The sequence below is a fragment of the Strix aluco genome, chromosome 1 (assembly GCF_031877795.1).
Source record: "Strix aluco isolate bStrAlu1 chromosome 1, bStrAlu1.hap1, whole genome shotgun sequence".
Lineage (NCBI taxonomy): Eukaryota > Metazoa > Chordata > Aves > Strigiformes > Strigidae > Strix > Strix aluco.
Window position 1 is genome coordinate 54474540 of NC_133931.1, and position 21733 is coordinate 54496272.

The following is a 21733-nucleotide window of genomic DNA, read 5'->3' on the forward strand; positions in this document are numbered from 1 at the left end:
TACATTATATCTAGATCCTGATCTTCCCGTTGATTTTTTTTATTTGAAGTATCTATGTAACCAATTTGTCAGTTTGTGTTACATTTCCCCTTTACCTCTACCCACAGAGGGAGGATACTCATCTACCAGCCTTCAGCTATGAACTCAAAATTCTTCAGCTTAAAGTTGAGATTCCCACATCTTCATTTGCTCAATCTCAACTCCATTAGAAATCAATTAAACGTCCAACAAATCAAAACATGCCTGAAATCAAGACCTGATAGAATTTTTTTCTCCTCTAACCTTAATTATGGGTAAATAAAAATTACATGGCAATGGCATAGAGGAGATGTGAAAAAGAGTGAACTTTTCTTTTTTGCAAACCCATGCAATTCTAAAAGGAAGAGTGAAAATTAAACATTTTATTGTTTGACTTGGCTTATTTTTTTTTCTTCCACATAATTGATAATTTATCCTATTGCTATAGTATGCATTAGGGAGAAATTAGAACAACTTTTCTAGACGTTGCCGAGCAACCTGCTTCTTTAAAACTTCATCAGAATAATAAAAATATTTTGAAACAACTTTAAAATTTTCTCATGCTATGATTAATACATCCTGATTTGAAAAACAAACAAGTCTGTGACAGCAGCGGTCAGAATCATTTGACTTTTGATTTAAAACAAATATGTAAAGAATTAATTTGACACCATGCATCTATAGATTAGCATAGACTCTTTTGGTATGAAGGCCTCAGGTCTACTAGTTGAGTAGGTCCATATTCATTTGGGATGTGACATTGTGCTGAGCATCTCATGGTAGGTCCCAAAAATTCTCAGTTCTCACTCACATCAGTAGGAGATAAAAGCTCTGTCTATAGGACAGGCCTCCCAAACACATGATACTTCAGACTGCTAACAGTCTGTTGTCAAAGATGACCTGAACCAGTATTTGTCTTTATTAATTTGTCATGTATTTCAGTTCAGAAAACCTACACAATCAACACAATAGTAGAATTTGACAAAGGAAATAAAATCCTTCAGCTAAGTCACTTCTCACTTTAAATGCTAGATGTGAGATACCTCTCACATAGGCAAAACCCAAGCTAACTGGGAGAAAATATTACTTAGGAGGATAATATTGAGATACCAATCTGGTTTAGAAGTCATCATCTTCTGTAAGATTAACATTTTTATTTACAACTCCATAAAAATATAATGCATATTTATAAAGCAGGAAAACAGAATTTGTAGTATATTGAAATGCTCTGCATGCTTTAAATTGTAATAATTTGGATGCTTCAAATTTAATCAAACTGACAAAAAAAAAGTCCATGGAGTCAATGGGAGCAACTGCATCTTAAAGTTTTACACAAATTTTAATAAAATACTGAACATACAAAAATAAAGCTTTATATACCAGCAACCCTTTACTGCTCATATTAGCTTACAGTTCACAATCAGTACAAAATAGAAACACCAAAGTAATATTGAACCTAGTGGCTTCACTTGACAACAAACTTTTTCTTTAAAGAGACAGTGAAAACAGTTTTTCAAAGTCATATAAGGGATCTGGATATCTAGCTTCTATTAATTTCAATGGGCAAACCAGAAAAAACTCAGTGTTGGCATTTAACATATAAGATTGCAAATTACTCAACTCACCAGGCCACACTCTCTTCCTACTGATTTCAATATATTTTGCATACAAAAGGATTGCAGCCCTTATGGAGTTTCAGTTAACATTAGAGCACACACTTTCAAGATACGCAGATTATATATTTATTAAACACGCACACTCAGAAGGGAATTTGATTCTGGAACACAGTGAGTTAAAAGCACTTAGCTACTCTCCAGAAACATTCAGCAGGCAGGACAAGAAGATGAGAAACACTTTTACATCATGTCAGCAGTAGTGGTATGCGCTGGACTAACATGAGTCAGAAGGATGCATCACACACCAAAACCTTTTAGAGTTCATATTCTGTCAGGACAGTTATTTTGCTGCACTGCCTCACATTCTCACAGCTGCAGAAAAATGTTCCTTTCCAACAGACGATTTTCTGCCTTTGGTCTCAGCTCAGAGGTATTTTTTTTTTTTTCCCCCCTTTTCTAACCTGATTCCCTCCAGCTGTTTTTAAGCAGAAAACTATTTAAAGCAGAAAATTAAAACACACAATGCAAAATATCCCCCAAATTCAAATGAGCTGGCTTCTTACATGGTATCCAAAAGGCTTATTCTGACTGAGTTCTGCTGTTCACTGAGGTGTCAAAATCGAGTAAATTAAGAACCCTGAGGCAGAAAGGGAGCTCACAGCCACTAAAGACAGTGGTAGTATCAAAGCGCCAGTGTCTTTGCTTTGTCAATGGGCAATAGTAACTTCTGTTAAAATGGAAGGCAACAGTACTGACTACTGCATTTACAGGTTATTATAAGAAAGTCAAGCAATTAAGCACCTCAGTAGTAGTGCTTAAAATTAGAGTGGTAACTAAAACAGGTATTAAAATGAGAAGATTAAAAACAGGCATTACTTTAACCACACAAGCAAAGCCTACTCTGAAATCTCAGGGGGTGGGAGAAATGTTCACTAGGGCATAAAAACCTCAAGCAAAAGGAGGTCTCCAACATATTTTTTTGTACTCAAGTCCACAGCATATAAGCAAGATCTATAACTTTGCTGCCTGTGGATCAAGAAAAGTATCTATAAATCACACTTCAAGCTTGCTGAGCACATACTGTGCAGGACAGATTCTTCTAGAACAGACATGAAAATATAAACCCTTGCATGGTACTGTAAACTAAGAAAGTTAAGAACATAGCTTGTCAAGATAAACTGAAAATGTTATGATTCCATAGGAAGATTTAGTCCTATAATCTGACATAATTCATATATTCAGGATTGATTTTTAAAAGTCCTAGCAGTGTTGCTAAGTTACACCTGTCTAACCTCTGAACTTCACAGCATAGAAACTACTGAAGGTTTACATCCTGTGTTAATGGGATACTTGTACACTTCATATGTTTATATACAGATAAAATCACAGTATGAATATGTACACAAAGCAAAAGGAACTCTGGATATGAGCTTTTTAGATGGGAGATTGTTAATATCTGTCATTACTGGCAAGGTGTCCAAACCCTGTGCTATCAAATGTGTTCCCTTCCTGTAGGCAGCTTCCAGACTGGAGCCCAGTTTGGCACCTTGGGAGACCCCAGGGCTAAGGAGTCGCTTTCATTTTAGGGGAAAGAGGAAGCCTTTCCTTTTCCATTTCTTCTTCATGTGTAACTTAGGGGTATACTTTCTGTCAGGGTCCCAACAGAGCAAAGTCAATGAATAAAACAGAAAAAAAGTATTTTCTGAAATTATTTGACATGTAAAAGGGACCTGCAGGAGAGCCTGAGCAGCCTAGTGGCCTTCTAAATTTTTTTTATTATTATTTAAAAAAAAAAAAAAGGCAATTAATCTGGCTTCAGCAATCAAAGACAACAGGAAATGTTTCTATAAGTATGTCAGAAGTAAAAGAAAGACCAGTGAGAGCCTCTATCCCCTGCCAGATGCAGGAGGAAACATGGTAACAAGTGATGAGGAAAAGGCTGAGGTGCTTAATGCCTTCTTTGCCTCAGTCTTTAATAGCAAGACTAGTTGTATTGAGGGAATCCAGCCTCCTCAGCCAGAGGACAGAGACTGGGAGAACGACCCCCCCACATTCCAGGAGCAGACAGTCAGTGACCTGCTGCATCACATAGACACACACAAGTCTATGGGACCGGATGGGATACACCCGAGGGTGCTGAAGGAGCTGGCTGGGGTGCTTGCCAAGCCGCTTTCCATCATTTACCAGCAATCCTGGCTGATCGGGGAGGTCCTGACAGACTGGAAATTGGCCAATGTGACGCCCATCTATAAGAAGGGTTGGAAGGATGATCCAGGAAATTACAGGCCTGTCAGCTTGATGTCGGTGCCTGGGAAGCTGATGGAGCAGATCATCTTGAGTACCATCATACAACACATGCGGGACAACCAGATGATCAGGCCCAGTCAGCATGGGTTTATGAAAGGCAGGTCCTGCTTCACAAACCTGATCTCTTTCTATGACAGGGCGACCTGCTTATTGGATGAGGGAAAGGCTGTGGATGTTGTCTACCTTGACTTTAGTAAGGCCTTTGACACCGTTTCCCACAGCATTCTCCTGGCAAAACTGGCTGCTCGAGGCTTGGATGGGCACACGCTCTGCTGGGTAAAAAACTGTCTGGATGGCCGGGCCCAGAGAGTTGTGGTGAACGGAGTTAAATCCAGTTGGCGGCCGGTCACGAGTGGTGTCCCCCAGGGCTCGGTTTTGGGGCCACTCCTGTTTAACATCTTTATTGATGATCTAGACAAGGGGATCAAGGGCACCCTCAGTAAGTTTGCAGATGACACCAGGTTGGGTGGGAGTGTTGGTCTGCTCGAGGGTCGGGGGGCTCTGCAGAGAGATCTGGACAGGCTGGAGCGATGGGCTAAGGCCAACTGTAGGAGTTTCAATAAGGCCAAATGCCGGGTGCTGCACTTTGGCCACAACAACCCCCAGCAGCGCTACAGGCTTGGGGAGGAGTGGCTGGAGAGCTGCCAGTCAGAGAGGGACCTGGGGGTGTTGATTGACAGCCGGCTGAACATGAGCCAGCAGTGTGCCCAGGTGGCCAAGAAGGCCAATGGTATCCTGGCTTGTATCAGCAATAGCGTGGCCAGCAGGGACAGGGAAGTGATCTTACCCCTGTACTCGGCACTGGTGAGGCCGCACCTCGATTACTGCGTTGTTTTGGGCCCCTCTCTACAAAAAGGACATTGAATTACTTGAGCGTGTCCAGAGAAGGGCAACGAAGCTGGTGAAGGGTCTGGAGCACATGTTGTACGAGGAGCAGCTGAGGGAACTGGGGTTGTTTAGTCTGGAGAAGAGGAGGCTGAGGGGAGACCTCATCGCCCTCTACAGCTACCTGAAAGGAGGTTGCAGAGAGCTGGGGATGAGTCTCTTTAACCAAGTAATAAGCGATAGGACAAGAGGGAATGGCCTCAAGTTGCGCCAGGGAAGGTTTAGACTGGATATTAGGAAGTATTTCTTTACAGAACGGGTTGTTAGGTGTTGGAATGGGCTGCCCAAGGAGGTGGTGGAGTCCCCATCCCTGGAGGTGTTTAAGAGTCGGGTCGACTTAGCGCTGAGGGATATGGTCTAGTTGGGAACTGTCAGTGCTAGGTTAACAGTTGGACTAGATGATCTTCAAGGTCCTTTCCAACCTAGATGATTCTGTGTTAGAAGAGTTATCCAAGAGAAGAAGCCATATTTGGCACAGGTTTGGCAAGGATATCTAAGAAATATGTGAGAGGAGAGAATGTTTCAGCCCCTTGATGACTCTCATTGGTTTCTCAGAACAGTCTTCAGGTTTAACACCACACTTAAGGTCAGCCACACACACAACGTACAACATGCCTCTGTCCACTATAGCCCTACACTGGATGGAATGACTAAAGATTTTCCGTATTTCTTTGATGCCAAAAAAGTCAATTATTAAGTTATGAGTAGGAACATGACAGAATAAATATTACTAACACATATATCAAAAATACTGCTGCCCCCCAAATCATATACTTCATTTGAATATGTTTTGAATCTTGGATGCATATATGTTTTAGTTTGATGCATTTCATGTACAAGTTTTAAGAGTATGTTGTTACTTTCACAGCTTCATGAATTTGCACAAAGCTAATGGCTCCCAAGGGAATTGCCATTTTATTTGTATTTTTCAGTAAGCTACTGAAACTGATATTGTCATGAAGCAAATACATAGTTTATGCTCTAAATGCTTGGAAAATTAAATAGAAATAAAAAGAGGATTGTATCTTGCATATCTGTTTTTTTATTTTATTGCATTCAACTATCTCACATACTTCTCTTTTAAAGGTCTGCTTCAGTCAGTGGACTGGATTACACTCCATACAGAAGTAGACTACATCCTGCACAACTAGAGCCACATTGATCTACTCAGCAAGGAATGCAAGTGTCAAGTGCAATTGCTGGTGATTTGAAGGACAGCAAAGCAATTTTTCCCATCAGGATCAACATAATAGAGGCAAGATGCAGTCTCTGAGCAAAGCACACAGTTTAAATGCATAGGGAAACATATGTGGCATGGAGGATGGAGAGGCAAGAGAAAACACATTAGGATTGTCAAATGAAGAAGATGTTAGCTTTTCAGAACGGATCTCAATTCCAAAAGATGGAGCTCAGCTCCTCCTTCTAACAGACTGAATGCCTGATGACCATTACCCACTTTTCCATCCTTTACCCTTGGAGTGACAAGCAGCATCTTGATTCAAAAGAGGCAAGTGATGATGTTAAAAATGAAACTGCTCAAAAGTAAGGAGCAAGAAAGCTTACAGTAACAGATTTACATTAGGTTTGAAAGATGAAGTAACCAAGATTTTTCAGGTGACTGATCTGATCTGAAAAGCCAGCTGTCAAAATGCCAGCACCTTAACTGTGTGTACCTCTTAAGCCCCAGCACACAACACCCTTCTTTCTTATTAAGAAAGCAGGTGAAAAATCACTTCTTAGGGTAAAAAAACATCAGCAATGCATTTCTGTGATAACCTGGATTATACCCTTGGAAGGGTATGGGACTGTGCTGGTCAGCTCTATGCACATGACTGAATTAAGGTGCTCTTGCTAATACTTCCTCAAGAAGAGAAGCATTATATATCAAGATGCATCTGTGTGCATGACTCAAAGTCTATCTGTAACTCAAGGTGCAATGATACAATGTCACACTGCAGTTTCTAAACAGGAGAGATTTTATAAAGATGTAATACAGCCTGGAGAGGTTTTAATCTCTTTTTTTTTAATGTAATATTTTCTGGTTTTATTTTTCTGAAGAAAAACTGTAAAACTGTCTTCAGCCCGCACGTGAAAAACTGTCAAAGAGATTATGATGGGCCACATAATATATGCATGAATTGTTCTCTATGATGTAAATGTTAAAGACCTCATAGGTAGGACTGACTGTTGCTTGTGTATATTTTTAGCGCCATAGTCATTAGCAAATTTGAAACAATTGTAAAGAAAAATTCACAACAGAGAATCTTGTCAAGAAAATCTTCAGATTTTTTTTCCGAGTTTTCCCGAGTCAGGAAGCTTGAAGGTATATCTCACAGAAAGCATTACTATATACTTCACCTGTTCTCATATGCTAGCATAGGCATTTCACCATGGCCAACTATAGGAGTGAGAATAGTGGGACTAAGTGAACCGTTCATACGTTGCACTACAATGTTAAATTAAAACTGAATTACAATAAAGGGAATAAAACATAGCAAGAAATGTTCATAATGAAAAAATATTTTGATAGACAAGCACTGCAGTCTGGAAAGGGACTAAATTCAGACTGTAGAGAGGCAGCTCTTTATCAGAACAGAGAAATATTTGTTAAAGCTTAATGTAGGTATAGATTCATTTGGCTTTTATGGGCAAATCCCATGTCATTCATCCAACCTAAACTCCCAGTGAAGTGAATTAGTATTTTCCCTAAAGACTGCAACATTTGGCCCTTAGAAATAGAAAGCATTCAATAATAAACAGTTCAGATTAAGTACATTCAATAGTAGGTTTATCTGCACAAATACCAAAGAGAAAAATATCTTTTTGATTAACTAAAGTTAATACATTTCTAAAAGTCTACTATAGATATACATTTACTTATAAATTATACGTTTACTGTACGAATATCATAGTTTATTACTTGGAAGCCCAGAACAAGCTTATAATAGCTATTGGCATATCCTAGTTAAACTGTTGGTATTTCACCGCAGATCCTGCAGTTCACAGTCTGTAACTTGGTACTCAGGGATAAAATGTTGCATAAAATATTTCTGAGTTGGTGAATTTAAAGATGTAATAGAATTCAGGCTTTAAAAACAGATATTACACTGACAAATTTTACATATGGATGTGAAACATCATACCTATGGACACCGACCTAAATTGGTTTGCCTCCTGTGTATGCTTTAAAATGCAATGGTTTCTCACATCACAGTCCCCAAACCAGATTCCACTGAAAAACTAAAGGAAGACTCCCACTGAAATCAAAGTAGACAAAAATTTACCACATGTTTAATCTTAAAATTGAGGGTAGGACATATATGAAGCCTGTGTTTTATTGCCGAAGTATGGTACCTACAGATAACAACTGTGAGAATACGCAGAAGCTTAGTTCACATAAGACTGAAAGTCCAGGTGCTTCTCTATAACAGATTGAATTCCTCTATCCCACTGATCCTTCTGTTGTTCTTCCTTCACTCAGTTTGTTGTGCTTCCTCTACAGCATTACCTTCCTTCATTTCTGCCCCTGTTACAACAATTCAAGCATGTTAATCTTTCATAATATACTTCATCACGGACATCTGGAAGATCAATTTTCTTAAGTTAATCTGGTACGTGAGTGTATTCTGAAAAACTGCATAAGAGCAATTCAGAAAGTAAAGAAAAACCTGGGAAACCACATGACATTTCTGAAAAAGCTCTGTTATACAAAAAAAGGAAATAAATTCCACTCTTAAGGATGCTCTTGAGACTGAGAACTAACTCTACAAAATCATTAATATCTGCTATATGAATGTATTACAAAAGTCTTTCTCTATTAGATAGGAAAAGCCTCCAGGTTCACAAAGAATTCTCCCTCATTATCACACATAACCACAACATATAAGCCCTTAGATAAACTTAGCAATTTTCACCTGGAAACTATTCTTGGACTATTTTTCTAAACCTCCTGTTACTGGAAATACAATTTTCTCTGGTTTCCAGCCCATAACTATCCATGGGTGGGTCATCTGTGTGTATACCAACACTCAAATCATTGTTCCCTCCCTGGTGTTCAGTTCCGTTCCTTACACAAATATAAAGAGCCATTTTGTCACCTTCCAGCCTTAAAAGCATCTCAATTTTTTCAGTCATACAAAATATTCTCCCAACCTTTTATGTGGCCTTTCCCCACATGTGAACTTTCTTTCTCCAATGGGTAACCAGAGTTTTACACAGTATTTCATATAAAATCTAACACTAATATTTTGCAATAAAATTTATGCTTTTCCCCCACTGTCACGGTTTAACCCCAGATGGCAATTAAGCCCCATGCAGACACCCACTCACTCCCCCTGGTGGGATGGGGGAGAGAATCAGAAGAGTAAAAGTGAGAAAACTCATAGGCTGAGATAAAGGCAGTTTAATAGGTAAAGCAAAAGTCATGCACGCAAGCAAAGCAAAACAAGGAATTCATTCACCACTTCCCATGGGCAGGCAGGTGTTCAGCCATCTCCAGGGAAGCAGGGCTCCATCATGTGTAACAGCTACTTGGGAAGACAAACGCCATCACTCCGAATGTCCCCCCTTCCTTCTTCTTCCACCAGCTTTATATGCTGAACATGACATCATATGGTCTGGGATATCCCTTTGGTCAGTTGGGGTCAGCTGTCCTGGCTGTGTCCCCTCCCAACATCTGGTGCACCCCCAGTTTACTCGCTGGTGGGGTGGGATGAGAAGCAGAAAAGGCCTTGACTCTGTGTAAGCACTGCTCAGCAGTAACAAAAACATCCCTGAAACACTGTTTCCAGCACATATTTAAAACATAGTCCCATAATAGCTACCATGAAGAAAATCAACTCAAACCCAGACACAACTAGCACACCCTTCCATGTCAGAGAATCATAGAATGGTTTGGGTTGGAAGGGACCTTAAAGATCATCTAGTTCCAACCCCCCTGCCATGAGCACCTTCCACTAGACCATGTTTCTCAAAGCCCCATCCAGCCTGGCCTTGAACACTTCCAGGGTGGGGACATCCACAACTTCTCTGGGAAACCTGTTCCAGTGTCTCACCATCCTCACAGGAAAGAATTTCTTCCTTATACCTAATCTGTATCTACTCTCGGTTTAAAACCATCACCCCTCATCCTATCATTATACTCCCTAATAAAGAGTCCCTCCCCATCTTTCCTGTAGGTCCACTTTAAGCACTGGAAGACCATTACAAGGTCTCAGAGCTGGACACAGAACTCCAGGTGGGGTCTCACAAGAGCAGAGTAGAAGGGGAGAATCATCTCCCTTGACCTGCTGGCCACATTTCTCTTGATGCAACCCAGGATACGGTTGGCTTTCTGGGCTGTGAGTACACACTGCTGGCTCACAGTCAGTTTTCCATCCACCGATATCCCCAAGTCTTTCTCTGCAGGGCTGCTCTCAATCCACTCATCACCCAGCGTCTATTTGTGCTTGAGATTGCCCTGACTCATACTTGGCCTTGTTGAATTTCATGACGTTTGCATGGGCCCACCTCTCAAGTCTGTCCAGGTCGCTCTGCATGCCATCCTGTGGTGGTTTAGGTCCTGCCGGGGTCTGAGACCACGCGGCCGCTGTCCCTCCCCCACAAAGGGAGTGAAATACAAAGCCCCAGGGCTGAGATAAGGAGAGGTTTAATACAACAGTGCAACAGCAACAAAACAAACAATAACAATAACAGTAATAACAATGAACAGAGCAAGATATCTACCAATACAGCAGTGAGAGCAGAGAGATCGCATAACACTCGAGCTCACCGACTCTCCCGTGATTGGGCACCAGGAGGTGATGTCAGCATGGTATTGAATAACCCGGTTAGAGCTTCCCCCCACTGCTGGGGAAACTTAACCCTATCCTAGCTAAACCAGGACACATCCCTTCCCTCCAGTGCCAACCGCACCACACAGCTTGGTGTCAGCAACAAACTCACTGAGGGTGCATTCAATCCCTCTGTTCATGTTGCCAACAAAGATGTTAAAACAGCACCAGTCCCAATACCGACCCCTGAGGAACGTCACTCGTCACTGCTCTCCACTTGGACATCAAGCCATTGATCGCAACTCTTTGAGTGCAACAATCCAACCAATTCCTTATCCACCAAGTGGTCGATCCATCAAATTTGTGTCTCTCCAATTTAGGATGTCATGTGGGATGGTGTCAAATGCTTTGCACAAGTCCAGGTAGATGACGTCAGTTGCTCTTCCCTTATCCACCAATGCTGTAACCCCGTCATAGAAGGCCACCAAATTCGTCAGGCATGATTTGACTTTTGGGAAGCCATGCTGGCTGTCAACAATCACCTCCTTATTTTCCATGTGCCCTAGCATACTTTCCAGGACAATCCACTCCATGATCTTATTGGGCACAGAGGTGAGCCTCACTGGCCTGTAGTTCCCTGGGTCCTCTCTATTTCCGTTTTTAAAAATGGGGGTTATGTTTCCCCTTTTCCAGTCAGCGGGAACTTCACTGGACTGCCACAACTTCTCAAACATGATGGATAGTAGCTTAGCCATTTCAACCACCAGTTCCCCCAGGACCCTTGGATGCATCTAATCAAGTCCCATGGACTCGTGCATCTTCAGGTTCCTTAGATGGTCTCGAACCTGACCTTCTACAGTGGGTGGCTCTTCATTCTCCCAGCCCCTGCCTTTGCCTTCTGTGTCTCAGGCAGTGTGGCTGAAGCACTTGCCAGTGAAGACTGAGGCAAAAAATTACCTCAGCCTTCTCCATATCCCAGGTAACCGAATCTCCTGCTTCCTTCTGGAGAGGGCCGACATGTTTCCTAGCCTTCCTTTTATCACCAACATACCTATAGAAGTGTTCTCATCATGCAGGTAAAACCCAGCTTTACAGCCATGAGGATGTGGCAGGGGTCATGGAGATTTCACCAGCACAAGTGGTGAGCGTGAAAGGGATTCTAAATTTCCAGGGGAGTGAAGATAATAACCAAGACTACAGGAAAGCTGCAGGGTTTGGCAATCTCTGGGGGAAGTATTATTGGTGGGAATGTAGTGATTTCCTTGGGAAGAAGGAATAACTGAGAACATGGAGTAAATAAAGCCTTGAGGGCAGACAGAGGTGACAGAAGGTTCATCTTCACAGATGGCACTGGAGCCCACCCACCTCTCTCATCTCTGCCTGCTCGGGTATAAACCCTACCTTCCTTCTAAGGTGTCCTTCCTCCCTTCAGCAGCAGCTACTTGTCAGTCAGAGATTGCATCCCAGCCTCTCCTCCCTGTGCCTTCTGGACTGCTGCTCTGAGAACAGGCAGCTCTGGGACAGGTAACTCAGATGCATATGTGGCAAGCAGAGCTGTAGTAATGGCCAGCCTTCAGTGCAGGCATACCAGCACCCACCACCTCTGCATACTGGCTTCTAAGGCAAACACCATACTTGGCCTACATCTAAGGAAATCTGTCTTTCCATGTTCTGTGTGACAAATGGCATTCATCTACATCCGAACCATGATTATGAGCCTTCATAGTCATTCTGTACTCAGCCAGCTACCTAGATTTCTCTCTCAAACAACGAATTCCCAACTGTAAACAGAAATTATCTGACTTATCCACCAAGCACTTGCATGCTTGGACACTGATCTCTTGCACTTTGTAAAGCTAAACTTCTTCCCATTTCTGCAAATCCAGTTGTCCTCTGAACTGTAGCTATCTCCAAGACACTGACTCATTCCCTGGCATACTCCTACATTTTATGCCAGGGTCAACAGTGAAATACTAAAGATCTGAAGACATCTTTGACAAACACAAATTTCCCCCTAACCATTACCTCTCCTTTCACCTTAGTCAGTAGTCTCTCCCTTGCCCGATATCTTTTCCGTCTCGCAGTTCCTCACTATTCATGTTTCAATAAATAATTTCTCATTTAGCACCATAATAAGTGTTTTATTAAAGTTCATATTGATTATATCTGCCGTGCTTTTTTGCATTAAACACTTCACTCATCATTTTTTTAGAGGTAGAGTTTGTTTGACAATATCTGTCTCTGTCAAGTCCATACAAAATTCCATGCGACTTTATTTACCTCCACATTTCTAATTGTTCTCTCCAGCAATATTTTTATCTAAGTATTTACTGACTGTTAAGTCAAAATAAAGGTCTTGCATTGCTCATATTATTTAAGTAAAGGGGAAGAGTATCAGCAGTCATTCCATAACCCCCATAAGACATCATTCCAACTGATAGACATAGACATTGACATACATCTTGTAGTCACTAACATTTAATCGGTTATGCTTCACTTTTGCTCTCATAGTCAGCTGATCATCCTTACTGATAAAAGAAACAGAATGTTAATATACCTTTCAGTCTACACCTAAGCTCTACACCTAAAGCTCTATAATGAAATTTCTATTTAGTCCTCCCTCAGTATTTCTCATGCCTTGTGTTCTTCTGTTCCTTTGGCTGAACAGCTGTTTGTTAAAACATCTCCTGTGATATCTAACTAACCCTTGCTTTTAGTGGTTTTCATCCTACCCTTTAATGGTTTTCTTCGTTGATTAGCCAAGAAGGAATGGAACAGACTCCCTAATTCTAAATTATTTCTGGAGAATGATCATTTCACCCAGTTAAACCAGGAAACACCTCTTACTGGTTTTGCTTGTGGCACTAGTTTCAGGTAACTTTTTCCATGATAAAAGTAATCATGCTCCTCTCCCACATAACAAACCCTGAATTCCTCTGTCCAGCACCTTCCCTATGTGCTTTTCCCGGTTCTTCTAAATTTTCTGTTTTGAAACGGAAGACCTGAAACATATTACTAATACATTTTCATTTATGCTTCTAATTAAGTCAAAATGAATTAGCTTGTGAACACTCAATTCAACGCGGTTTTTACAACTTTTTTTTTTTTTTAAATAAAATTAATTTCTCTAGTAATCACAACTTGCCAAATATAGAGCAAAGTATTTAAGGCTGTCACATTGATAACAGTATTTATCAACCTCCACCTCTGAATTTCTGCAAGTGAGTTTTATCTTTGCTCATAACACTACAGGAATCTCTATCCATGCTGAATCCTGTCTCTGGAGTATTCAGGTAGGTCTCTCTTCACCAACCAACACAGTTTCTTTTATTGTCCCTCCCCAGAGGATTTTGATCTAACAGCATCTTTTTACCTATGCTGCTCCTTCTTGCAAGTCTACAGCATGATTAATTTATAATTTTCTCTTTAAGGAGCTGTCAGTACATTTAATGAAGATACTGCATATTATTGCCATGGGCAAAAAGAAAAATTAGCTATGCAAAAGACTATAAATGTAATATCTAGCAGAATTTGTGTTATTAGCAGGTGCTATGGTTCAGACAATCAAAAATAGTTATTGACATGATGAACTCTGTAATACTAGGAAAAATTAGAAATGCACTCCAGCACCCCATAAGATGTTTTTTCACCTTAAATAAGGACGACACACTTGACCTCACAACTTCATTTAGCCATGTTACAACTGTTTCTCAATATCTCATTGGTACCTTCAGAATAAACACAGATCCAAGACCTCTAAGTGGTTTTATACAGTGCAGCAGTGTATGCATAAACTATTAATATTGTTAAGGGCATGCGAATAAAATGTTATTTATTGCTGATCCATACGATACATGTAAGAAACATCCTTAATTAGAATTAACCATAGGAACAAAGAGGAGACCACACACCTTATAAATTGTCATATCATTCTTTCCTCCTCCACAAAAGAAATGATTGCTAAAGCATCTTTTCAAGGCTGTACTCATTCCCTTACAAAGAACATAATTTGTCTATTGCTACTTGTCAAAACACCCTCTATGAAAATATTCACAAAATATAGGGAATATATGATCACAGATATGTAAACCAAGCAAACAAAACAAAAACCCCCTCAAACATAAAACTTGTACCTTCCTTCTCAAAGAGAATCATTTAACTTAAAACACAAACATTAGATTGATTAATATTTTAAAGTTATTCAGAAAAGAAAAATTAAATAAAAGAGGGTGAGCAATAAACCTAAGCAGGAAAAGGGAATCGGGAAATAAAAATTAGGACCAACTATTACAGTAGGATATGCTTTAGACGCAATTTCTTTGGATTTTTCTTTTAAGATACATTTGTAGATAGAGATCTCAAAGCAAAAACTTCACTGGAACAATGAAAATTGTATTTTTCTTACTTTCCTTCCCTTACCTCACCTATACATTAAATAGACAGTTACTAGTTAGTTATTTCTTAAAAAAAACTTGTAGATCTGCATGATCAAACGCTTCAGTGAAGTTACTGGGGTCAGTCACAAACTGCTTAATATATCTGGAGTATAAAACATTATAACATGAAATACCACACTTCAAAAAAAAAACCCCTAGAATACTGTTCTAGCTATTTCCCTCTTCAAAACAAATACGCACTGACATAACAACAAAAAATGAACAAGAAAGAAAAAAATCTATTACACTGTTGCAAAGTAGCTACCTCTACAACTGTAGCCACCAGGTGCTGGTATGTTATAAAATGTTAAGCTATTTGCTCTGTTTCAATAGATATTCTTTTCTGTTTATAATAATAACTAGTAATATTACCAAGAAAGTAAAATTCTGGTGTTAAGCATGGCTTGGGAATTCACACGACAACTCACTTTTATTTTTTTAGACCTCCTCAGAGGTCAACAATATTTATATCAGGAACAATGTTTAACTAATGAGATCAGATCTGCATATCTCTTCATCTTGTTTAGCTTCTTGGAGGACAGTAATAGGTTTCTCTGAACCCATGCTATATCCAGTCTGATCATATACATTCAAGTCCAAATTCCTCGGTGGTTCACTAAGATTTCAGGAGTCCATTAACAAACTCCAGGTAAAATTTACCAGCTGTTTGTAAGAGTCTTTCAGATAGCTCTAACATGGCAGTAACAGATCAAACAGTTGTTCCCAAATTCAGAATCTACCTATGAGACGTTTAGAGTTCCCAGGGAGTTAGGTCTGTGATGTGGCTTATGAAAATTTTTGTTTGTAATGCCCTGATTCAGAGCCAGACTTGCAGAAAACAAAGCTTTTGGCACAAGTGCTGGTGGTGGGGGAACTTTATGTTCACTGATTTGCCTCTATGTTTTACTGAGCAACTTGGTTTACTTTTGCTTTAAGTACATATTGAAGTAGATTATTGATTATTCTTCAGTCAACATAGGCTTCTGAGGTCAATACATTTTGATGCATGTCTCCTTAATGCATGAAGTCATAAGTGGTTATTACCCAAAAGGGAGTGGAGATTTCTGGTTCAGCAGCTCATAAAGACCTCTAGGGAGCAGTTTCCTTAGCACAAAAACATATTAAGTCAAAATCTGCTACTTACATGAGGGAGGAAGACAAACTTTGCCAACTTTCTAATAATCTGGTCTTCACAAGACTACTGCAGGCTATTGCTATACACAGAATTTATCAAGAAAATATGTCCCCTAAGAAGACACCACCTAGTATTCATTAAGCAACACGGATGTAAAACATGAAATACAGATGAATCTTAGGTGAACTTAGTTAATTTTTGGAAACCCTAATCAGACAGAAATTCTGTGGGGTTTTGTGTAATAGAAGACTGGCCCCTACTGAAGTGATATGGGGAAGTAAATTTGTTTTTACACCTCAAAGTCCTGGCCCACAAGGAGGACACTGATGACCTAAATTTATGCTAATGAAAGAACTCCACAACTTTCCTTGTATCTCTTACCTGTAGGACACTTGACCAGCAAAGAGGAAGACAATATTCAGCTGACTGTCTTGCTAGCCGCCACGGAGAGCCCATGACCACCCTGAAAAGTGTCATTTATATATGTGAAAACATCTGTACGGTGTATTCTATTGCGACCAGCAAGGTTTTTAGAAAGATGAAATATATTCTAAACACTGGCCTAAATAAGCCAAGAAGATAAGGTTCAGGGAGTGTAGTTTGACAATAAAAAAAAAATCATCATGTACATTGATTATTAAATATATGATGATATAAAACACAATTCTGTCTTTTGTCCAAGTATATAAATGCATATCTATCACATAATTTATTGGATTTTTGTTTTTACTGATATAACTTCACAGGGTAGTGATAATAAAGGGCAAGAGGAATAATGGTTTTCTACAAGAAGGCACCAATACCAACCAGTCTTCAGAGGTAGCACTGCAATGACATGAATATTAACTAAAAATAGATAAAATTTACAGAATTGCAATGTATCAAAGAAAGCAGAATTTGACCTCCTTTCTTGCCTCCTCCCACTTACAAAATGGAGATGGATTTATTAGCTATGATATTCCTGAGCACCACCACAGAAATACCTGGAGTTGCACGGAAACTCTGTTTAGTTTTATGGCCCAACACAATCCCCAATTATCCAAGCACAGGTCTGCAGATATTGAGACAGCATGTGTCTATCTGTATGTGGATTTTGTAACTTTAATTTATGTATGCATATGCAAATTTGGAACATAAACTGAAGTTATAAAATTTGCATACTTCATTTTGTTCATTATAAAATTTCAGATAGTCTAATAAGGAGTGAATTTAGAGGGTCACTAAAATCAGATATAATGCACTCAGTTACTTATTGCATGTGCATTTTGAGTCATATACTATTGTGCTTATTTTAAAACCATTACCTATTTGTGTATCTGTATGAAGTCTGAGCCCACCTGTCCCTTCCCAAATGAGCAGTGTATCTGAGACTAGCTCCCATTCTGACATTTAATCCAATAATTCACAAGATAAACTGAGCTCCTCTTGCTAACTCTGAGGAGAAAACCTTTCAGGACTATGCCTCAGGAGTGTAAGCAAATAAAATCTTCACACTCAGAGTGAGAGAAAGAAGAGAACTAATGAACTTCTGGCTACCAAATATAATGCTCCCAATGCAGCATCTTCTGGCCACAGTGACCCGCAATGAAAGTGATATTGTTCTGGTGTGCTTTAATCTAGGTCACAGCTGACAACACAAATCTATGTTACCAAGTCTAAAAAGTCATCAGATGCAAACCACATCAACACAAAAATTATTTCCAAGAGTCAAATGCTTTATATAAGAAACAGTACTGTCACCTGTTTGATAACATACATTTGTAGAAAATAACCCATATAGTCTTGGTGTGATTCTGCATGCAGTAGATATAAACCCCAAGTCATTCATGAAGCTTCTTGAAGCATTCCCGTAAAAACGTCTACAGGAACAAATGCCAGATATAATCGCTTCAAATGGCAGACAAGTTAGGATCCATTGAATTTCAGCAAATCTCTGAAGTTTTCATATACAATTTTTCCTCAAGCCTTATCATTATACAGCTACTGCAATGATAAACTGTAATAAACCATTTTCCTACACTAGCTCAAAATGCATTTTTCCCATCTTATCATTTGTCTAAAAAGGATCTGAAAGTAGGTCATAATTTCCATGCACTTGTTTAATATGCAGGAGTTTTCACCCAATATTTTTGCAGAAGTCTCCCATAACTATGAGAGACACAGCAGTGTTAAATATTCAAAGTTTATTTTGATATAAAATGATCAGTGTTAACTTATTTATGGTCCTTAACAAGATGTGATTATGAAAGAACAATAGTTTCAGCACCACAAAGGAACCACCAAAATGATCACAGAGGTACTTGATTTGGGTCTGTTTGAAACCCATGTTAGGGTCTGTCATATTAATTTTGTATTAATTGCTGAATCTTAAAATCCACTTATTCTCAGAAAGAGTGTAGTTTAATCCTCTATAAATCGGTTCATAATCAAATAATATTGGTAAAATATGAGGTTATTAATGCAACATTTTTAACATTAAGGAAAACAAAGAATACTGATTTCCCTCCATTGCAATGTGCCACACCCTCAGTTAATAAAAATAGACAAATTAAGAAGTAACCTCTGAGCTCTGCAGAAAACAAGAAGCTGCAGTAAGACAAATAAATGACACATTACAAAGCTGTAATTAACTGGACAGGGACTGGTTCTTCTTTGGAACATCTCTTTCAATCAGGTACATTTAACGGGTTGCCGGCCACAGAGGCAAAATACCCATATCCTCTCCTGCACTACAGAAAAAAGAAATGCAAGTAAAGCCTAAACAAAAAGACCTAATTTAATCTCCTCTGAGGGACAGCAATATCTCCTGAATCAGCTGAGCAGGAGCATTTTTTCTGAAGCTGTTGCCTCTAAGATGTGATACTAATGCAGAATACAGATAAGCATTAAAAATACCCACAAGCACAAATAGTTTCCCACACACAACACAGAAGGTTCCAGAGCTATAGTCATCTGAGAACATGGGAAATATTACCATACAAACAGCACTAGTACTTTCTCAGTCACTAAAATACAAAGACTGGTGTCACCATCACAGTAGTATTTTAATTGTGAACATTATTTGAGAAATATGGTGATACTGAAGATTAATAACATTTTTATAGTGCAGATGGGAAGGAAAAGAGTTTATTATTAGCAACAGAATAAACTGTACTTTCTATCAAGAGGCCTCTAAAATGTGAGCAATGTACATAATTTTTGTATGAAGCATTCCAATGGAAAAATAGAAGCTAAAACAATAAAAAAATTTACATTCTGTTTGGGTGAAAACAATCTCTGTATATCATTACTCACCCTATATAAAGAAGCTGATGTTATATTACATTTGATTTCATTGCATTAAGGAGCAAAGATCTGATCAAATGAAGTTAATGAATGCTTCTGTCCAACTACTAATGATGATTAAAGAAAAAGGAGAACTTTAAATTCTTTAAAAGGATTTCAAGCAGATTGCAAATACATATTTATTAGGACAAAAATACTGAAAATTAACTAAATATGGCAAAAGACATTTTAAACTGGAAAAATGAGGCAGTATATCAGGAAATGAAGCTACTGCTACAACCTTAAGATAGCACTGTTTTAGCGAGCACTACAGTTTTAGCAGGAATTAAAACTAAAAGATTATCCTTCTGCATCAAAAAACTAAAAACTGGAAGCTGTAATATCATCCCATGATGAATGTATTTGCCCTGTTTAAGTCCACCATGTATCACAGCACCTGGAAGCAGTTTAGTTGCTTCTTTACCATGTCAGGCACTCCTACAGTCTCTCCAATTCAATTCCACCAAGAAATGACAGTATTTAGTAACATTTATGCACTCTCTTTTAAAGAGAAAATCCATCCACTGAACCCTCTCTTGAACTACAAATGTTTCCTGTCACAAGGTCAGTTTACTCCTAAAGGTGTGGAAATACCTAGTGCAGTTTCCTCCTGGTATCTCATGGAGTATGCATTGTACATATCATGTCTAAAGCAACATCTCTGTTGTCAGGAATACTTACTGGGATATGCAACTGAGCACGTCAATTGATTTCTCAGGTTATCTTTGTCTTTCTGACTAAGAGCTCTTACAAAACACCTCTGTAATCTTTTCCCCAAACAATCCTAATTAATTGCTTTATGTTAGGATCTCAGTCTCTTGGCTCACTGCCATAAAAAGTTTTTGTATCAAAAGTCCTGATAACTACTGTCAACAATAATGCAAAAACTTTTGCCCTTCCTGGACAAGTTCACCCTCCTGCCATATTCATCAAAGCACTTTTTCAGCAGTATCTCTGGATGCAAGTTTTCTGTGAGCAGTTAGCACCATCCACTCCTGAATTGTGGACTGTCCTTGTAAGCAGCTCCCCAGGAGTGGCAGAGACACAGCAGAGTCATGCCATCATCTGTGATACCCTACCAAGGGGTTCCTGGTAAAACAATCTCTCCTAGTGTCGTGGTTTGAGTCCAGAGGGCAACCAAGCACCACGCAGATGTTCACTCACCCCTTCCCTCTCAGGAATCAGAAGGGAAAATAACGTAAAACGCTTGGGAATCGAGATAAAGACAGAGAGGGATGATTCACCCATTATGGTCACAAGCAAAAGACAGAGTCGTTAGGGGAAGGAAAAACCAGAACATCACTTCAATACAAACACTAGCAACAACACTTAACAGACGGAGTGGGACTGTGAGAAGCATTACCACATCTTAAAAACACCTTCCTCCCATCCCTCCTTTCCAAGGCTTAGCTTTGCTCCCACTACCTCTACCTCCCCTCTCCTCAGCAGTAGAGGGGGCAGGGAATGGGGGGTGCTGTCAGTCCTGCTGCTTCTTCCTCCTCAGGGGGGGAAGAAACACCTTGCATTCTTCCTCTACTCCAGTATGGTTCCCCTCTCACAGAAGACAGTCCTCCATGAACTTTCTCTGATGTGAATCCTTCCCACAGGCTGCAACCATTTCCATGCTGCTCCAGTGTGGGTTACCCCCACGTGTTGCAATGCTCCCAGCACCAAACTACAACAGCAGTGGCTGCTTCTTCCCACAGAGTCCCAGCCTTCTTTGCGTGCAGCCACCTGCTCCAGTGTGGGGTCCTCCACAGACCGCAGGCCAACATCTGCTCCACCGTGGACCTCCATGGGGGCAGGGGGGGGTGGCCTGCCATTTTATTCTGGGATACAGGGGGGCAGGTCTCTGCTTCAGCGCACTTTCCCCCCTTCTCCTCCTTTCTTCGACTTACCTCAATGTTTGCATAGGCGTCCTCCTTGGAACTCCTCCTCACAACTCTCACTCCTCCTCCCAGGTTCCCCTTCTTACGTAAATTCTCGTGGAGGCGCAGCCACTGTCACTAATTGGCTCGGCCATGGACAGAGGCAGGTCCAATTTGGAGTCGGGGGAGCTTCAAGAAGCTTCTCACAGAGGACCACCACTGTAGCCCCCTCCCCTGCTACCAAAAACCCCACCACACAAACCCAGCAGCACACCTACCAACAGCAAATCCACCTTAAAGGGCGATTCCCGCATCTCTTCAGCCCCAGCTACTGCCGTAGACAGCCTAGATCTTAGATCTGATTTAATCAGTC

The 21733-nt window shown here is 39.9% G+C and overlaps 2 protein-coding genes across 3 annotated transcripts in view; one reads left to right on the forward strand and one right to left on the reverse strand.

Moving 5' to 3' along the window:
- Positions 1-16626, forward strand: part of LOC141923529 (uncharacterized) — a 28110-nt gene extending 11484 nt beyond the window's left edge. The window contains exon 3 of the mRNA XM_074825319.1: positions 16556-16626. Within this exon, the coding sequence (XP_074681420.1) occupies positions 16556-16626 (71 nt within the window). The remainder of the gene's footprint in view (positions 1-16555) is intronic.
- DLGAP1 (DLG associated protein 1) overlaps positions 1-21733 on the reverse strand; it is a 434783-nt gene that overhangs the window by 397198 nt on the left and 15852 nt on the right. The window lies entirely within an intron of this gene.